The sequence below is a fragment of the Saimiri boliviensis genome, chromosome 8 (assembly GCF_048565385.1).
Source record: "Saimiri boliviensis isolate mSaiBol1 chromosome 8, mSaiBol1.pri, whole genome shotgun sequence".
NCBI lineage: Eukaryota > Metazoa > Chordata > Mammalia > Primates > Cebidae > Saimiri > Saimiri boliviensis.
The window spans coordinates 16,696,710-16,711,330 of NC_133456.1; the positions used below are offsets into that span (position 1 = coordinate 16,696,710).

The 14,621-nt window shown below is 46.7% G+C and overlaps 1 protein-coding gene across 1 annotated transcript in view; it reads right to left on the bottom strand.

Annotated features, from left to right (window-relative positions):
- Positions 1–105: 105 nt before the first annotated feature.
- The window catches only part of TGM4 (transglutaminase 4), a 35,209-nt gene continuing 20,693 nt past the window's right edge, over positions 106–14,621 (bottom strand). Inside the window, exons 9-16 of the mRNA XM_074405307.1 lie at positions 13,464–13,638; positions 13,231–13,369; positions 11,182–11,285; positions 8,346–8,597; positions 4,277–4,555; positions 3,556–3,725; positions 3,282–3,418; positions 106–1,118 (exon numbers count right to left, since the gene is read on the bottom strand). Of these exons, the coding sequence (XP_074261408.1) occupies positions 977–1,118; positions 3,282–3,418; positions 3,556–3,725; positions 4,277–4,555; positions 8,346–8,597; positions 11,182–11,285; positions 13,231–13,369; positions 13,464–13,638 (1,398 nt within the window). The 3' untranslated portion in view covers positions 106–976. The remainder of the gene's footprint in view (positions 1,119–3,281; positions 3,419–3,555; positions 3,726–4,276; positions 4,556–8,345; positions 8,598–11,181; positions 11,286–13,230; positions 13,370–13,463; positions 13,639–14,621) is intronic.

The following is a 14,621-nucleotide window of genomic DNA, read 5'->3' on the forward strand; positions in this document are numbered from 1 at the left end:
AAGGACACCATGGCTCCCCAAGTGACCGCATAACCCCCAGCACAGGATACTGTAAGAAGCTTATTGGCATAAAGAAAAAAGGATTCAGGGACCACAGTGTTCTCTTGAAGTAATCAAAATTTAATTGAAAGCATCTTGATCATTTGAACAAATCTCTGGAGGACAGAACAAGGAGGAGCAGGCCTCGGTTAACAGAAGCAGCCCTGGGCTGCCAGGATGGTGGATGGAACACCAGGGAGGAAGCAATGCCTGCACCTGGAGTCTCCTAGCGGGCGACAGTTGGAATAAGGGAAGAGGATTTGCTGGTCACCATTTGCTGACCTGGGTGTCTATGGTGAGTTCAGGCCTGAGGACAAAGGTATCTCTGGGGTGTCTGCAAAACCATGTGGCCCTTGAGAAATGTCCTTGCACATTAGGTTTCAAACTGCTTGGAGCACCAGGAGAGGGATTCCCTGGATTTCAGGCATAGAGGAGAATGGAGGTAACAGAAAGGAGGAGAATGCACTGCTAGCAGGCCCAGCCCAGTGCTGGGAAAGTGCTCCCGTTGGCAGGTGCCTTCAGGGCTAGCAAACCCATGGCCTGAAGATATGGCAGCTTCTCAAGGGGTGCCAACGGGTGGCAACGCTAGGCTGCCCATAGCCTGCTGCTCCAGGGAGAGAATCTGTGGCTTTGAAGTCTATGGATTTGAATGGAGACAACAGTGGCCCTGATTTTTGAGGCCATGACTCAGGAAAGGGATGGGATTCTGTGGCCTAGGCTGGGTGTCTCTAGCCATAAAAGAGGTGACCCTGTGACAGCACAGGACCTGGCCTTGTGGGTCTGGCTGCTTATGGTTGTGTTGGCCTTATCTTTGACCTACTGGCTCTTGGATCTGTCCTCATATAAGTCATCAAATTTAATCATCCGTAATCTGAAAGCTAAGCACAAGTAGGAAATGCTGAAATGCTCAACTAAGGCTCCACAGCATCAGACAAGGCTACTTGGTGATGAGAACAATCTTTTGAGCATTAATCTCTTTCACTTGTTTGGAACTAAACTTGATGATAAATTTTTTGGGTCCAGTTTTCACCGGGGTGCATTTCATTTTGTATTCGATGGTCTCACCAGGCTGCACCGTCCTGGAAAATTCAAAGACAGACATACAATCAATCAAGGATGTTATGGGAAGAGGGAGAAGATGAGTTGGATGAGAAGCCAGGAAGCTGAGCCTTAGCTCAGTCTCTTTGAAAAGTCCTGGCCATTCCAGGGCATGGCACAGTGGACCTGCACCCTGCGTTCTGCCATCAGTTTTCTGAGCTGTAAAGCAAGATGGTTTAAACAGCTGGTTTCCAGCAGCTCTTCCAACTCTGACATTTCACAAACCTTCCCTGGAGTCTTGCCTGGCTTTACTACAGATCTTCTTGTTTCATGGGTATTAGCAACAGTTACCTATTACATGAAATGTAAGAGGAACATGTACTTTACAATGTGTCCCCATGAAAGGAATTGTCTAGCCCCTCACTACCCAAAGTGTGTTCTGGGGCCCAGCAATACCAGCATCACCCAGGAGCTTACAGGAAACACAGAATCTAAGGCTCCACCCTAGAACTGCGAATCAGAATCTACACTGTAACAATACTCCCCAGATAACGTTAAAATGTGAGAAATCCTGGTCTAAGGAAAACAGGAGTCTACTGGTTTTTACTTGGAAGATTCAGACATCCTCAAAGAGACCATCATACCTCTCAGAAACAAAACATTCGAGTTCAGTAAAGTTTTTTTGCTGGATATATCAGCATGCCAAAGATCAATTTCCATATAGTCCAGCAAACAATTAGAAACTATGAAAAATATGGTATTCGTAAAAGCTATAATATTGATGCATCTTGGAATTAATCCAACTAAGAACATGCAAGTTATATATAAAGAAAACAATATGGCTTTTCTAACAGTGATAAAGGCTTGGAAAAAAAATAGGAAAATCTCATATTCCTAGATGGTAAAACAACATTTGATCTTAGCCGAAAGGCTAAGAAGCAATCCTAAATGGTAAGACTCAATATTGCCATTTGGCACAATTCTCCCCCAAATAAGTCATTAAATTCAATGCAGTATCAATCTAAATCCCAACTGTTTTTAAATTATGTGAGAAGATGATTCTAAAAGTTTTATAGACAAAAATGGGGGAATGGGATTTGCCTAATACATATCAATGTGTAAATATGATAATAATATAAAATTATTATAAAACTGCAATAATTTAAGTGGTATAATGTTGTATTAGAAGAAGGCAAATGAAATAGCAATTAAAGAGTCCAGAGACCCAGATATATGTGGGAATTGATAGCATAATAAAGGCAGTGCTTCAAAGTACTAGGAAAACCATAGACAAAGTTGGAACTCCACATCACTCCACACCCAAAAAAAATTCCAGGTAAATCCCTAATTGTGTAAAGCTGGAAATTCTAGAAAAAGCATAAGAGAATATTTCTATGCTCCTAGAATGACATGAAATTCAATGTCATAAAGGAAAAGATTGAAAAATTTGGCTACGTTAAAATTTAAAAGTTCTAATGGTGAAAGACATGTTAGTGTTTAAAAAATACAAACCGTTTGCCCAGTCATGGTGGCTCATGCCTGTAATCCCAGCACTTTGGGAGGCTGAGGCGAGCAGATCACCTGAGATCAGGAGTTTGAGACCAGGCTGGCCTACATGGGCAACCTCTCTTCTACTAAAAACACAAAAATTATCCAGGTGTGGTGGCACATGCCTGTAATCAAGGCTACTTGAGAGGTCAAAGTAGGAGAATCTGGAAGATGGGTGGAGGTTGCAGTGAGCCAAGATCGTGTCGTTGCACTCTAGCCTGCACGACAAAATGAGATTCCCTCTCAAAATAAATTTAAATTTAAAAAATTTTAAAATACAAACTGTTATAAATAATTCACAGCACATAATACTCTTTACTGTGTAAAGATACCATACTAATATGAAAAAATAAATGACTTGGTAGAAAAATGGACAATTTTTCAATTAATGTAAGAAATATTCAGCCTCACAAATAGAGATGCAAAGTAAAGCAATGAGATTACTTGACCACTAGATTGACAAGAATCAAGATCCGCTGGTAGAGCATAAATTGATGCAATCTTTTCTGATAGTAATTTGGCACCAGCAAAATATGTCTACATTTTGACCCTATGACCCCATACTGAGAATTCACATCTCAGGAATATGCACATATATGCAAGATGTATGTCCAAAAGTGTATTTCTGTTTGTAAGAATACCTCAGGCAGACTCACCCATGGTCAGAGATCTGTGGTGAGGCGATGCCCAGGCTTTCCAAAGAGAACTTGACGTCAGTCAAAGGGATGGCCAGGGTATTCTTGAAGATACAATTGCAGACAAGTAGCTGGCCAACTCTGCCTGTGTTAGGCAACTGTAGTAGGGTAGGGAGGAGAGATGGGGAGAGATGCATGAACCAACCAGGGACCCTTAGGGATCTTAGGGGCCCCATCCCACCCCATGGCCAACTTCCAGGCAAGAGGAGCCCTTGATGGCCTGCAGGAAGCTCACCTCTATAGAGAACTCAGGGTACTGGAAAGACAAGAATACTTCGGAGGCCATGATTTCCTTAGACTCCACAATTTCCACAAGGAAGAAACCTTTGATAACTGGCTCGTCATCGAGTATAGCCAGGCTGTTGATGTAGGTCTTGGAGTCCAAGGTCAGATTCACTTCCGATACTGCCAAAGAGCCAGGGCGAGGAGAGAGGTCATTCATCATAGCCCCCCAACATGAAGTTTCCTTATCAAACAGAATTAGATTAACCTTGGACATGTCCCATAGTCTCTTTAGAAAACAAGACGTTGGGCTCAAGATGGAACAATAATTGGCCATGTTCTCCAGGCTTCCATCCTGAGTCCATGACAGACATTACCCGTTGTCATCAGGACATCCCACTTGTTCTCAACACTGTGCCCTGGGCACTGATAACCATTGATTTGACTGGGCATTTGAGAAAAAACTTCTGCCACCATAGAAGACTTCTCATGACACTTCCAGCACCCCTAATTTCTAACCCTATGATAGACCCAGGCTCCTAGTCCAGTGGTCTCTTTGGCCCATGTGGCTTTCCTGTGACTATTAAAGGTAGGTACTCAATCAATGTGTGTTTGTGTTTACTCACACACAAAAGATTATTAATGTATGGAAGTCATCCACAGAGGAGAGAGGGATTCCAGATTGTGGGGACCCTGAGCTCACTTGAGAGCTCTCCTGCCCCTGGTTCTGGTACCTTGACCTTGGATCTGCGAGGTCTTCTTGAGGGTACACAGTTTTGCCACCCGCTTGCCAGTGTACAACTGTAGTTCAAAGGAGCCCGAGATGTTGACATTCTGTAGGGCAGCAGTCTTCCTTTTGATAATCACAGTGAAATTAACAGGTTTTCCCAGGAGCACATCTTCTGACTTTACCGACACGTGAAGAAAGTTCTCTTTTACAGGTCGTCTGTGCTCCCTCTCAGAACTGAGAAGGAGGAAGGCATGATCCATTACCTGCCTCTCCTCAGAGGAGCCTGAAAGAGACACAAAGCCAGCTTCCTTCAGATGCTCCTCGAAGGGCCAAATGTCCCAACCACCACTGTGGCAGAAGGAGCCCATCTGCATGGCCAGAACTGCAGAGACATCCGAGGAACCCAGGAGCTATAGATTCACACAGAGGAGCATTCAAATCCCCATTCCTAAGTAAAAGCACATTCTGACGTCAGTGGAAATGGCAGAATAAAGACCTCCAAAAATATGCTTCTCCATAAAAGCAATGAGAACACTGGCAAACATTATCAAATCAGCCTGGCTCGGTGGCTCACGACTGTAATCCTAAAATTTCTGGATGCTGAGGCAGGGCGGATCATGAGGTCAAGAGTTCAAGACCAGCCTGGCCAACATAATGAAACCCCATCTCTACTAAAAATACAAAAAATCATCTGGACATTGTGGTGGGTGCCTATAATCCCAGCCACTCAAGAGGCTGAGGCAGGAGAATTGGTTGTACCGGGAGGTAGAGGTCACAGTGAGCCAAGATCACACCACTGCAATCCAGCCTGGGTGACAGTGCAAGACTCTGACTCAAAAAAAAAAAAAAAATTATCAAATCAACTTTTTCAGAACACTTGAAATTAACTAAAGGCTTATAATAATCTAAGGAGCATTTATTCAAGAAAAACAGCACAATCTCAATAGGAATAGTTGTGTGGCATTCTGATTCCCATCTCCCCTTCTTTCCAGCTCCACAGTAGCCTCGAAAACCAGCAGCACCAAATCACAGCCACCTCTGGAAGGGACAGAATGGTTTTAGAATTCCTTAAAAGCCCCACTATCAGAGAATTGTTGTTACTTGACTTGACTGTGATTCCCTGGAAACCCTCATTCACAGAGTTTGTCCTCATTGACCTGACTCAGAGCTCCTTCATTACCAACAGCCTTTTTCCTGGAGCATTTGTTAAGGCGAACAAAGCAAACAACCTGTAGCAATTGTTTTCAATTGCAGTTTCCTAAGGCAACGATAACAGTTGAGGGGAAAAGAAGCTGACCAAAAATTTTCTTTTGTTTGAGATAGAGTCTTGCTTTGTCTCCCAGGCTGGAGTGCAATGGCGCAATCTTGGCTCACTGCAACCTCCACTTCCTGGGTTCAAGCAATTCTCCTGCCTCAGCCTCCTGAGTAGCTAGGATTACAGGTGGCAGCCACCATGCCCAGCTAATTTTTGTATTTTTTAGTAGAGATGGGTTTTCGCCATGTTGGCCAGGTGGTCTCAAACTCCTGACCCAGGTGATCCACCCTCCTTGGCCTCCCAAAGTGCCGGGATTACAGGCATGAGCCACCATGCCAGGTGCAAAAATCTTAAAAGGAAAATCTGAGGAACAAAATGTCTATGGGGCTTTGAAAAGCTCAGATTCCTGAAAATGTAAGGTCTGAGAAAGATCTGATAAGGCTCTAAGCTCTTACCTCTAACCGACCCTGAGGCTCTGCACAAGAAAGAAGTGAAGGTAGAATTGTAAATTGCCTGCCAGAGCATTGAATATGTACCCCAGCTTGTACACAGAGTCCCTTGCCCAAGGCCAGGGGTCTTACCGATTCAAGGAATTTAAGACAATATCTGTCCAATCATTAGGCTGACCACTCAGCAAACAGCAGAGAATTTCAGTGGTCCTGCTCAAGAAAAATTACAGACTTTCTGGAATTATGTCAGGAAAGTCATTAAGCGAATAGCAACAACAACAAACCTGGGATGGGGAATGGGATCTGATGTCCAGAGTTACCATATTATATTCTTTAACATGTCCAATTTTCAGCCAAAACATTTCAAGGTACACGAACAAACTACAGGCCATACATGGCGGCAGGGCAGGGGGCCTGGGGGGCGGGACATAGAAACGGTCAATAGAAACTGTCCCTAAGAGAGCCCAGACACTGAACCTACTAGACAGAGACTTTAAATTAGCTATTTTAAATAAATTCAAAGAACTAAAGGAAAGTGTGAGAACCAATGGCTTGCCAAACAGAGAATATCAAGAGAGAGATTAAAATTATTTTTTTAAAGGACCAAATATAAATTCTGGAGTTGAAAAGTACAATAATAGCAGATTAGAGCTTGCAGAAAAATCAGCAAACTTGAAGACAACTCAATTAAGATTATCCAGTCTGAGAAACAGAAAGGAAAAAGAATGAGGAAAAATGAACAGAGCCTCAGAGACCTGAGGGACACCAAGTGTGGCAGTTGACAGATACCACTGGCCTCCCTCTGTCCTATCCTTTCCTCCCTGATACTTCTGTCACCCTGCCCCCCGCCAAAAAAAAAAATTCTTCCTAGCCGGGCACGGTGGCTCAAGCCTGTAATCCCAGCACTTTGGGAGGCTGAGGCGGGTGGATCATGAGGTCAAGAGATCGAGACCATCCTGGTCAACATGGTGAAACCCCGTCTCTACTAAAAATACAGAAAATTAGCTGGGCATGGTGGCGCGTGCCTGTAATCCCAGCTACTCAGGAGGCTGAGGCAGGAGAATTGCCTGAACCCAGGAGGCGGAGGTTGCAGTGAGCCGAGATCGCGCCATTGCACTCCAGCCTGGGTAATGAGTGAAACTCCATCTCAAAAAAAAAAAAAAAAAAAAAAAAAAAAAAAAAAAAAATTCTTCCTGACCTAATTGCTTTTAATCGAGTTTGCTCATTTTCAAGACAACCTTGGTGATAAGATTTTATTTCGGAGATGGCAGCTGTGGGACAGGAATTTCTGAGCTTGGTTACAGAGCTCTCCATCCACATCCACTCTGAACCCGAACAGACTTCAGAGTGGAGAGATCCAGTTTGTCCTGATCTGCCTTGGTAGCCATTGCCTGACTCATTTATATGGAAGAAATATTTACTGCAGGGCTACTTTGTGCAAGATTCTACACAAGCTCACAATCAGCCCAAGGGTCCAAACTGACCTCGTGTCACTCCCCTGCAGTGGAGGGTGGGAAAGCCCCAGCCGCATGAATACGATCTGCCACCCCCCCGCACATCGAATTGCCCCCTCATCTATGAGCCCTACTTCCTGCCTTCCGCTGACCACATCCCATCCTCAGCTTGCCCCTGTCTAGACTCTTGCACCCTTTGAGGATGCTGTATGGAGTTGTCTGTCTTTCATTAGCACTTGGCACAAGAGCCACAGCCACAGGGGAAATGGGCCACAGGGGAAAACCAATTCTGTCAGATTGAGGAACATCAAGAACAGAGGCAGTGTATGAGCAAGGGGGTCTGTGGATAGTAGAGATTGCAAAAGAGACAGTTCAGGTGGGGAAAGCATAAGCAGAGGTCCGGCCAGCGGCGAAAGCAGCCAGCCATTCCAGGCAACAGCAGCAGCATGGCTAGGGGATGAACTTAAACTCAGGAAGGGAGCCAGAGGCCAGCTCTGCAGGGCCCAGAAAGCCAGGCTGAGAAGATATCGAATTTGCTGGGCACTGCAGAGCATGGACCATCTTAGCAAGGTGAATGAGCTCCTCAAACAATGCAAAGGCCTCAATTAGGATTTGTTTTTCCTTTTCTTGAGACAGGGTCTTGCTCTGTCACCCAGGCTGGAGTGCAGTGGTGTTGTCATAGCTCACTGCAACCTCAACCTCCCTGGCTCAAGCAGTCCTCCCACCTTAGCCTCCTGAGTAGCTGGGACCACAGGCACATGCCACCACACGCAGCTAATTTTTGGGTTTGTTTTTTTTTTTTTTGTAGGGACGGGGTTTCACCATGTTGCTCAGGCCCACCCCCCGATCTTGACTATTTTCATGGTCTGGGTGACTCAGGGGCTGGATTAGAAGAAGCGCTGTGATGCTGGTCACCTTCTGGGTACTTGTACTCATAGGTGATATCTCTCCGCCTCTCTTGGCCCACTGCTTTGGTGCTGATGTTTTTCCCGATGCTTGAGGTCTCCATTGATATTAAGTGTAACTCTTCCTGCCCATTCACCGTCTTCACCAACCAGATGAGCCTGTCACCATTCACTTCTGAGAAGACGAATCTTGTGTCATAGACTACAAAGATGTCACCTTTGTGGATGGCAGCCAGTGGCGATGGCCCACAGCGGAAGACACCTGAGGGAAAGCCAAGGGTGGTGACTCTCACTGGGATTCCCCAGCTCACCTAGCCTGAACCCAGTGGCAGCAATGAATCTCAAACTCAAACAGGACTGGAAAGCAAGCTTTGCCCAAAAAGCACCTGGGTGCTCATTTCCTAGGCTGTCCTTAACTATCCTGTAAAGAGGGGCACATCTCAGCTTTGACTTGAAGAGTGTCAGGAATCCTCCGTCCCGGTAATAGGAAGTCACACTGCCTATTAAACTCATCCCAACACATGAGTTCCCAGTACAGCACAAAGACATACAGTCTGGGTCTGATTCCTGGGATCGCGCCTTGGAGCTATGTGACCTTGTGCAAGTCACTTCAGCTCTCTGTGGCTCCATTTCCTAGAAAACTGGGGATAAACACAGCACTTACCTCCTAAGGCTATTACAAAGATTAAATGAAATAATCCAGGCAAAGTTCTTAGCACTGTGCCTAAAACAAATGCAAGCTGTTGCTATGGATCTGAGCTAATAAGAACATTTCCATTCTAAGAGCTCTCTTTTTAATTTCTAGCCTGTGGATAGAGAGGTCTCCTTATTAGTCATTGACAACTTGGTAAAAATCAGTCCTCTGCCTCTCAGGCAGATAGTGGCACTGGGCTATTCACTGCCTGGTTGCCATGGCTACTGTCCCACCTCAGCAAATGCTACTTGGACTCCCTGGATGGAAAAAGCCCTCAACGTTGCCCTGCCGAGAATCTTCCTGCAGAGTGTAGGGGAGTGCAGGTGTGTCACTTGCTCCTCCTACCTCTGGAGGCCACCTCCCACCACCCTCACCCCCGATTATAAAGGCGATGCCTGATCTCTGGAGAAACGTGGAAGCTGTTTTCACTTTTAACAGCACTTTTTGCCTTCAGGGCCATGTGAACTCACACTGCAGCTGGAGGAATCAGGAGTCCCACACTGAGGGGTGTGAGGTCCGAGGAGTATGTTTAAGTTTTAACCTGAATGCCTTTGGGGAGCTGTATGCTCGTGTCTCTGGGTCCCCACCTTCCCAATCAGACAGCCCTGTTCACTCTCTGGCCCCGTGGGCAGGTGAATTTGCTATCCCCGGGACGAGGTTCACAGACAAACTGAGACTCGTTCCTAGAAGAACCTTGAGAGACACCTACTTCAGGGTCTGCAGGAGTGAGGCAGAGGTGCCAGGGAGCCAGGGGCAGGCTGTTCCTGGGAACACTTCAGCTGGAGCAGTTCTGCTTTACATTATAAGGTGTTACATGAATTTTCTTTCTGAAGGGTCAGACTGCTTTTTAAATTTAAAAAACAAAAGTTTGAGGCTGGGTGCGGGGGCTCATGCCTGTAATCCCAGCACTTTGGGAGGCCAAGGCAGGTGGATCACCAGAAGTCAGGAGGTCGAGACCAGCTTGGCCAACATGGTGAAACCCCGTCTCTACTAAAAATACAAAAAAAATTATCCAGATGTGGTGGCAGGAGCCTTCAGTCTCAGCTACTCTGAAGGCTGAGACAGGAGAACCCAGGAGGCAAAGGTTGCAGTGAGCCAAGATAGCACCATTGCACTCCAGCCTGGACAACACGGGAGAAACTCCGTCTCAAAAAAATAAAAAATAAAGGCCAGGCATAGTGGCTCATGCCTGTAATCCCAACAGTTTAGGGGGCCATGGCAGGTGGATCACCTGAGGTCAGGAGTTTGAGACCAGCCTGACCGATATAGTGAAACCCCATCTCTACTAAAAATACAAAAATTAGCCAGGCAGGGTGGCGTGCACCTGTAGTCCCAGCTACTTAGGAGGCTGAGATAGAAGAATTGCTTGAACCTGGGAGGTTGTAGTGACTCGAGATCACACCACTATACTCCAGCCTGGGCGACAGAGCAAGACTCTGTTGCAAAATAAGTAAATAAATACAAATTTTTAAAAAGTTTGAGAACTATTGAGCTAATCTATTTTCCCTTTACTGGGCTGATTTTGTCTTTATTACTAGGACTTGCAATTTAAAATGAAGATAACTTGATTCCATAGATTTTCCAAGTAACCTCAGATCAACCCCTTGCCTCTGTTTCTCCAGCTGTACAAAGACAGCTCCAAAGGTCCTTCCAGCTACGAGGAGCCACTGTCTTACCCGGGGGGTTGTTAACCCATAACCAACTGAGAGAAGCATCCCCATTATGTCTGAGTTGGGCTGAATCCTGGTCCAGCCTCATGGATCTGTGTGACCTCGGGCAACTCACTTCACCTCCCTGAGCCTCAGTTTCTTCATTTGTGAAATGAGGATAATGACAACCTACTTTGAAAGGTTAGTTGTGAGTGAACAAATCATGTAGGTACTGCGCGTGGCATGCAGTAGGGAACCCTTAAGTTCCACCATCTCCTTGCTGTTAATAGTACTGTCATTGGCATTATCTTCACAAAAATAGCCAGCAAACTAAAGCCCCTGCTCAGGGGGAATAGCAGGAAGGACTGAGCATGCTTTTTGTTTTGGGAAATTTTTATTAAAACTTTGTCCACCTGCTTGGCTGCATACCCAAGGCCCACAGAACCCTGGGCCAGGTCAGGAGAGCAGCACAGATGCCCAGCGCCTTCCCGCCGCCCACTCACCCTGGCTGCGCTCCTGTGGCGTGCCATCCACAACCTGCCAGCCGTCGTAACCCTTGGGCAGATCTGGTCGCTTCATCCAGGCATCCGTCCACACGTGGAAATTCCTGCCGCAAAATGGGAGCAGGCCCCACCCCAGACCACCCCCAAACCTAGTTAGACATAAACACATCAATATTGCCAGAGACATCTTCATCACCAGGGACCCATTGAGGTTGTTCTCAGGGGCTGGAGAACCTTTGTCAACACTGGCAAGGAAGGGGCCACTGCTGAGTCCCACCTGCCTCTCAGAAAGCCTCCCACGGCACAGAGGTGGGTGCAGGGGGCAGGGCCAGGGGAACCTCATGAGACCCTCACCCTGCCTATGGGTCTCAAAGAGCCTGGGAGTCTTCATCCCTAGACGTGGTGACCTCAAGGCAGAACTAAATCTTATTTGTCTTCACATCTGCAGTGTTTGAAGCATAACAGACACCTAATAAATTTCTGCTGAATGAATGGGTGAAATAACAGTTGGAATCTTTTACTAGGCTGTGACTGCACACCAGTAAAAGATTGCAACTGTTATTTCATTCACTCAATGAATGTATTCCATCCACTGGGATTCTGATTTGGTTGATCAGCAACTCTGTAACTGGCCAGGCTCTGAACTCTCATATTAAATCTTGCTATTTTAAAGCTGGTGCTCTTGATTTTCTAGGTACACAATGAACAGCTGTCCCTCGGTATCCACAAGGGATTCATTCGTTCCAGGACCCCTGAGTATACCCAAATCTATACACACTCAAGTCCTGCAGTCAGCCTTGTGGAACGTGCATGTAGGAAAATTCAGATCTCAGTATAGGCAGGCTTCACCTCCCACAAATACACCTGTACTTGGTTGAAAAATATCTGCATATGAGTGAACTGCACAGTTCAAACCCATGCTGTTGAAGGGTCAACTGTATATCATCTACAAATAATACTGGTTAGTGACTCCTTTCCAAAAGTTTCAAGGCTTTCTGTTTTTTCTTGTCTTGGTACATGAACTAGAATGTCTCAGCAGTATTTAAATAAAAGCTGTGAGGCTCCAACTTCAACTGAAATGCCTCAGGAATTTATCATCAGGCCCCGACCTTCCCACCTCGTCCACTCCCTCTGCAACTTCTCATTCTCCCTCTTCTATCTTGTGGTCACTTTTCAAGAGGCCCATGTGCTCTGGATCAGAGAACAAAGTAAATAAGCTTCATTCTGGCCAGTGGGTACCAGTTACATCAAAAGTTTTCAAACAGTGGTATATGTCCGATCTCCTGGGCCAAGTGCTAATATGAACTTCAGATTCCTGGCCCTTCCCCTGTAGAGGCAAAGGCTCCAGTACAGGAATCTGCTTTTTTTTTTTTTTTTTTGAGAGGGATCTCGCTCTGTCATCAGGCTGAAGTGCAGTGGTACGATCTTGGCTCACTACAAACTCTGCCTCCCAGGTTCAAGTGATTCTCCTGCCTCAGCCTCCCAAGTAGCTGGGATTACAGGCACGCATGCCACACCCAGCTAATTTTTGTATTTTAGTAGAGATGGGGTTTCACCATGTTGGCCAGAATAGTCTCAATCTCCTGACCTCGTGATCCACCCACCTCGGCCTCCCAAAGTTCTGGGATTACTGGCATGAGACACCATGCCTGGCCAGGAATCTGCATTTTTTAACAATCACCCCCCAAGGTGATTCCAGCACAGATTGTCCAAGGCCAAATGTTGGAAAATACTTAATTCCAGGGGCAATGAGAAGTGGCCTGCAAATTGAATCCATCTCCGAGGGAGGTTGAAGGGGCCCCACAGCTCAGCAAAGTCTCTGCATTGGTAGGGCCTGGAGACTGGGCTTGGGCTAGAAAACTCCTGGGATGCCAGGCATGGTGGCTTGTACTTGGAATCACAGATACTTAGGAGGCTGAGGCAGGAGGACTGCTTGACACCAGGAGTGCAAGATGAGCCTGGGCAACCTAACAAGACCCTGTTTCTAAAAAGATAAAAGAAAATTCCTGGGAGAAGGACAGAGGGTGGGTTGAGAAGGAGTGACCCTACCAGACAGAGTCGTACGACCTGTTGCTGAGTTTCTCGCCCTTCTCATTCACATACATATCCACTGTGAGGTTCTTTTCGGTGTCGTGAGCGGAATTGAAGGCTGTCACGCTGCGTGCTGGGACGCCCAATGCTCTCAACACTGAAATGACCCAGGGTGGGGTGATTGGCAACTGTGGGGGTTGGGAGTCCCCCTCTTGGTACCTCTGTCCTCAGCCACTGGATCTCCCGCTTACCTGTAGTCAGGACCCCAGCGAATACCCAGCACTGGCCGAAGCACACAGCCTGCTTCGTGTTGTGGTACTGCTGCAGGATCTGGGTGCTGCCTGTCCACCGGTATGGGGCTGTGCCACCTTTGTAGTCTCCAGACCAATTTCCAAGGAGCACGCCTTTGCCTTTCTCAACACTCATCTGCCACACACGTAGAGATGGGGTCAGTGTCCACCCCTCAGAAGAACAAGGTGCTGCCAGCCCAGCTTGGCCACCCAGCCCCCAAAGGGGACACCTCACCGTGTCTCAGCGCACCTGGAGGACATGGGCTATCCAGGACAGGCGGAGTGCCCAGAAGGGCCAAGGAACATGCCAGCTGTGTGAGTGACCAGGGAGGATGCTCACACTCTGTGCCTCAGTTTCCTCCCTTGTAAAATGATGATCATTACAACACCTACCTTTAGGCTGGTTCTGTTTGTTTTTTGAGAGAGGATCTTGCTGTGTAGCCCAGGCTGGAGTGCAGTGAGGTGAGCTCGGCTCACTGCAGCCTCAACTTCCTGGGCTCAGGTGATCCTCCTACCTCAGCTCCCCAGGTAACTGGGACTACAGGTACACGCCACCACACTTGACTAATTTTTGTAGTTTTTCGTAGAGACGGGATTTCACCGTGTTGGCCAGGTTGGTCTCAAACTCCTGAGCTCAAGCAATCCACCTGTCTCGGCCTCCCAAAGTGCTGGGATTATAGGCGTGAGCCACTATGCCTGGCCCCTTTAGGTTGTTTTGAGGATGACCTGGCTGAAGCCTATGCCTATTCTGGCATCTTTCATTTTTAAACTGTCAGTGGTCTGCACCTCTTTTAACCCCTAAGGAGCCCTGACTGGACGATCCTTTCCACCTTATTAAAACCAGAGAGAAGGCAAAGCCACGTGAGTTCACCTCTGAAAGCACTTAATGGAATCTCTACAGAAGGTTGTACAGGCAGGTGCAGAGGAGCCCTCTGAAAACATGAAAGGTGACACAGTCACAAATCTTTGATCTGGGGGTGGCCTGGCTTGAACTACACCCACCCATCCCCTCCTGGCCTGCACACTAATAGCCTTGGCAAACCCCATTATGCCTTGTGAAAAGCACAATTATACTGCCTCAAGTTTCCCAGGATGTTAAAGATGCCGTGTGCTAAATTG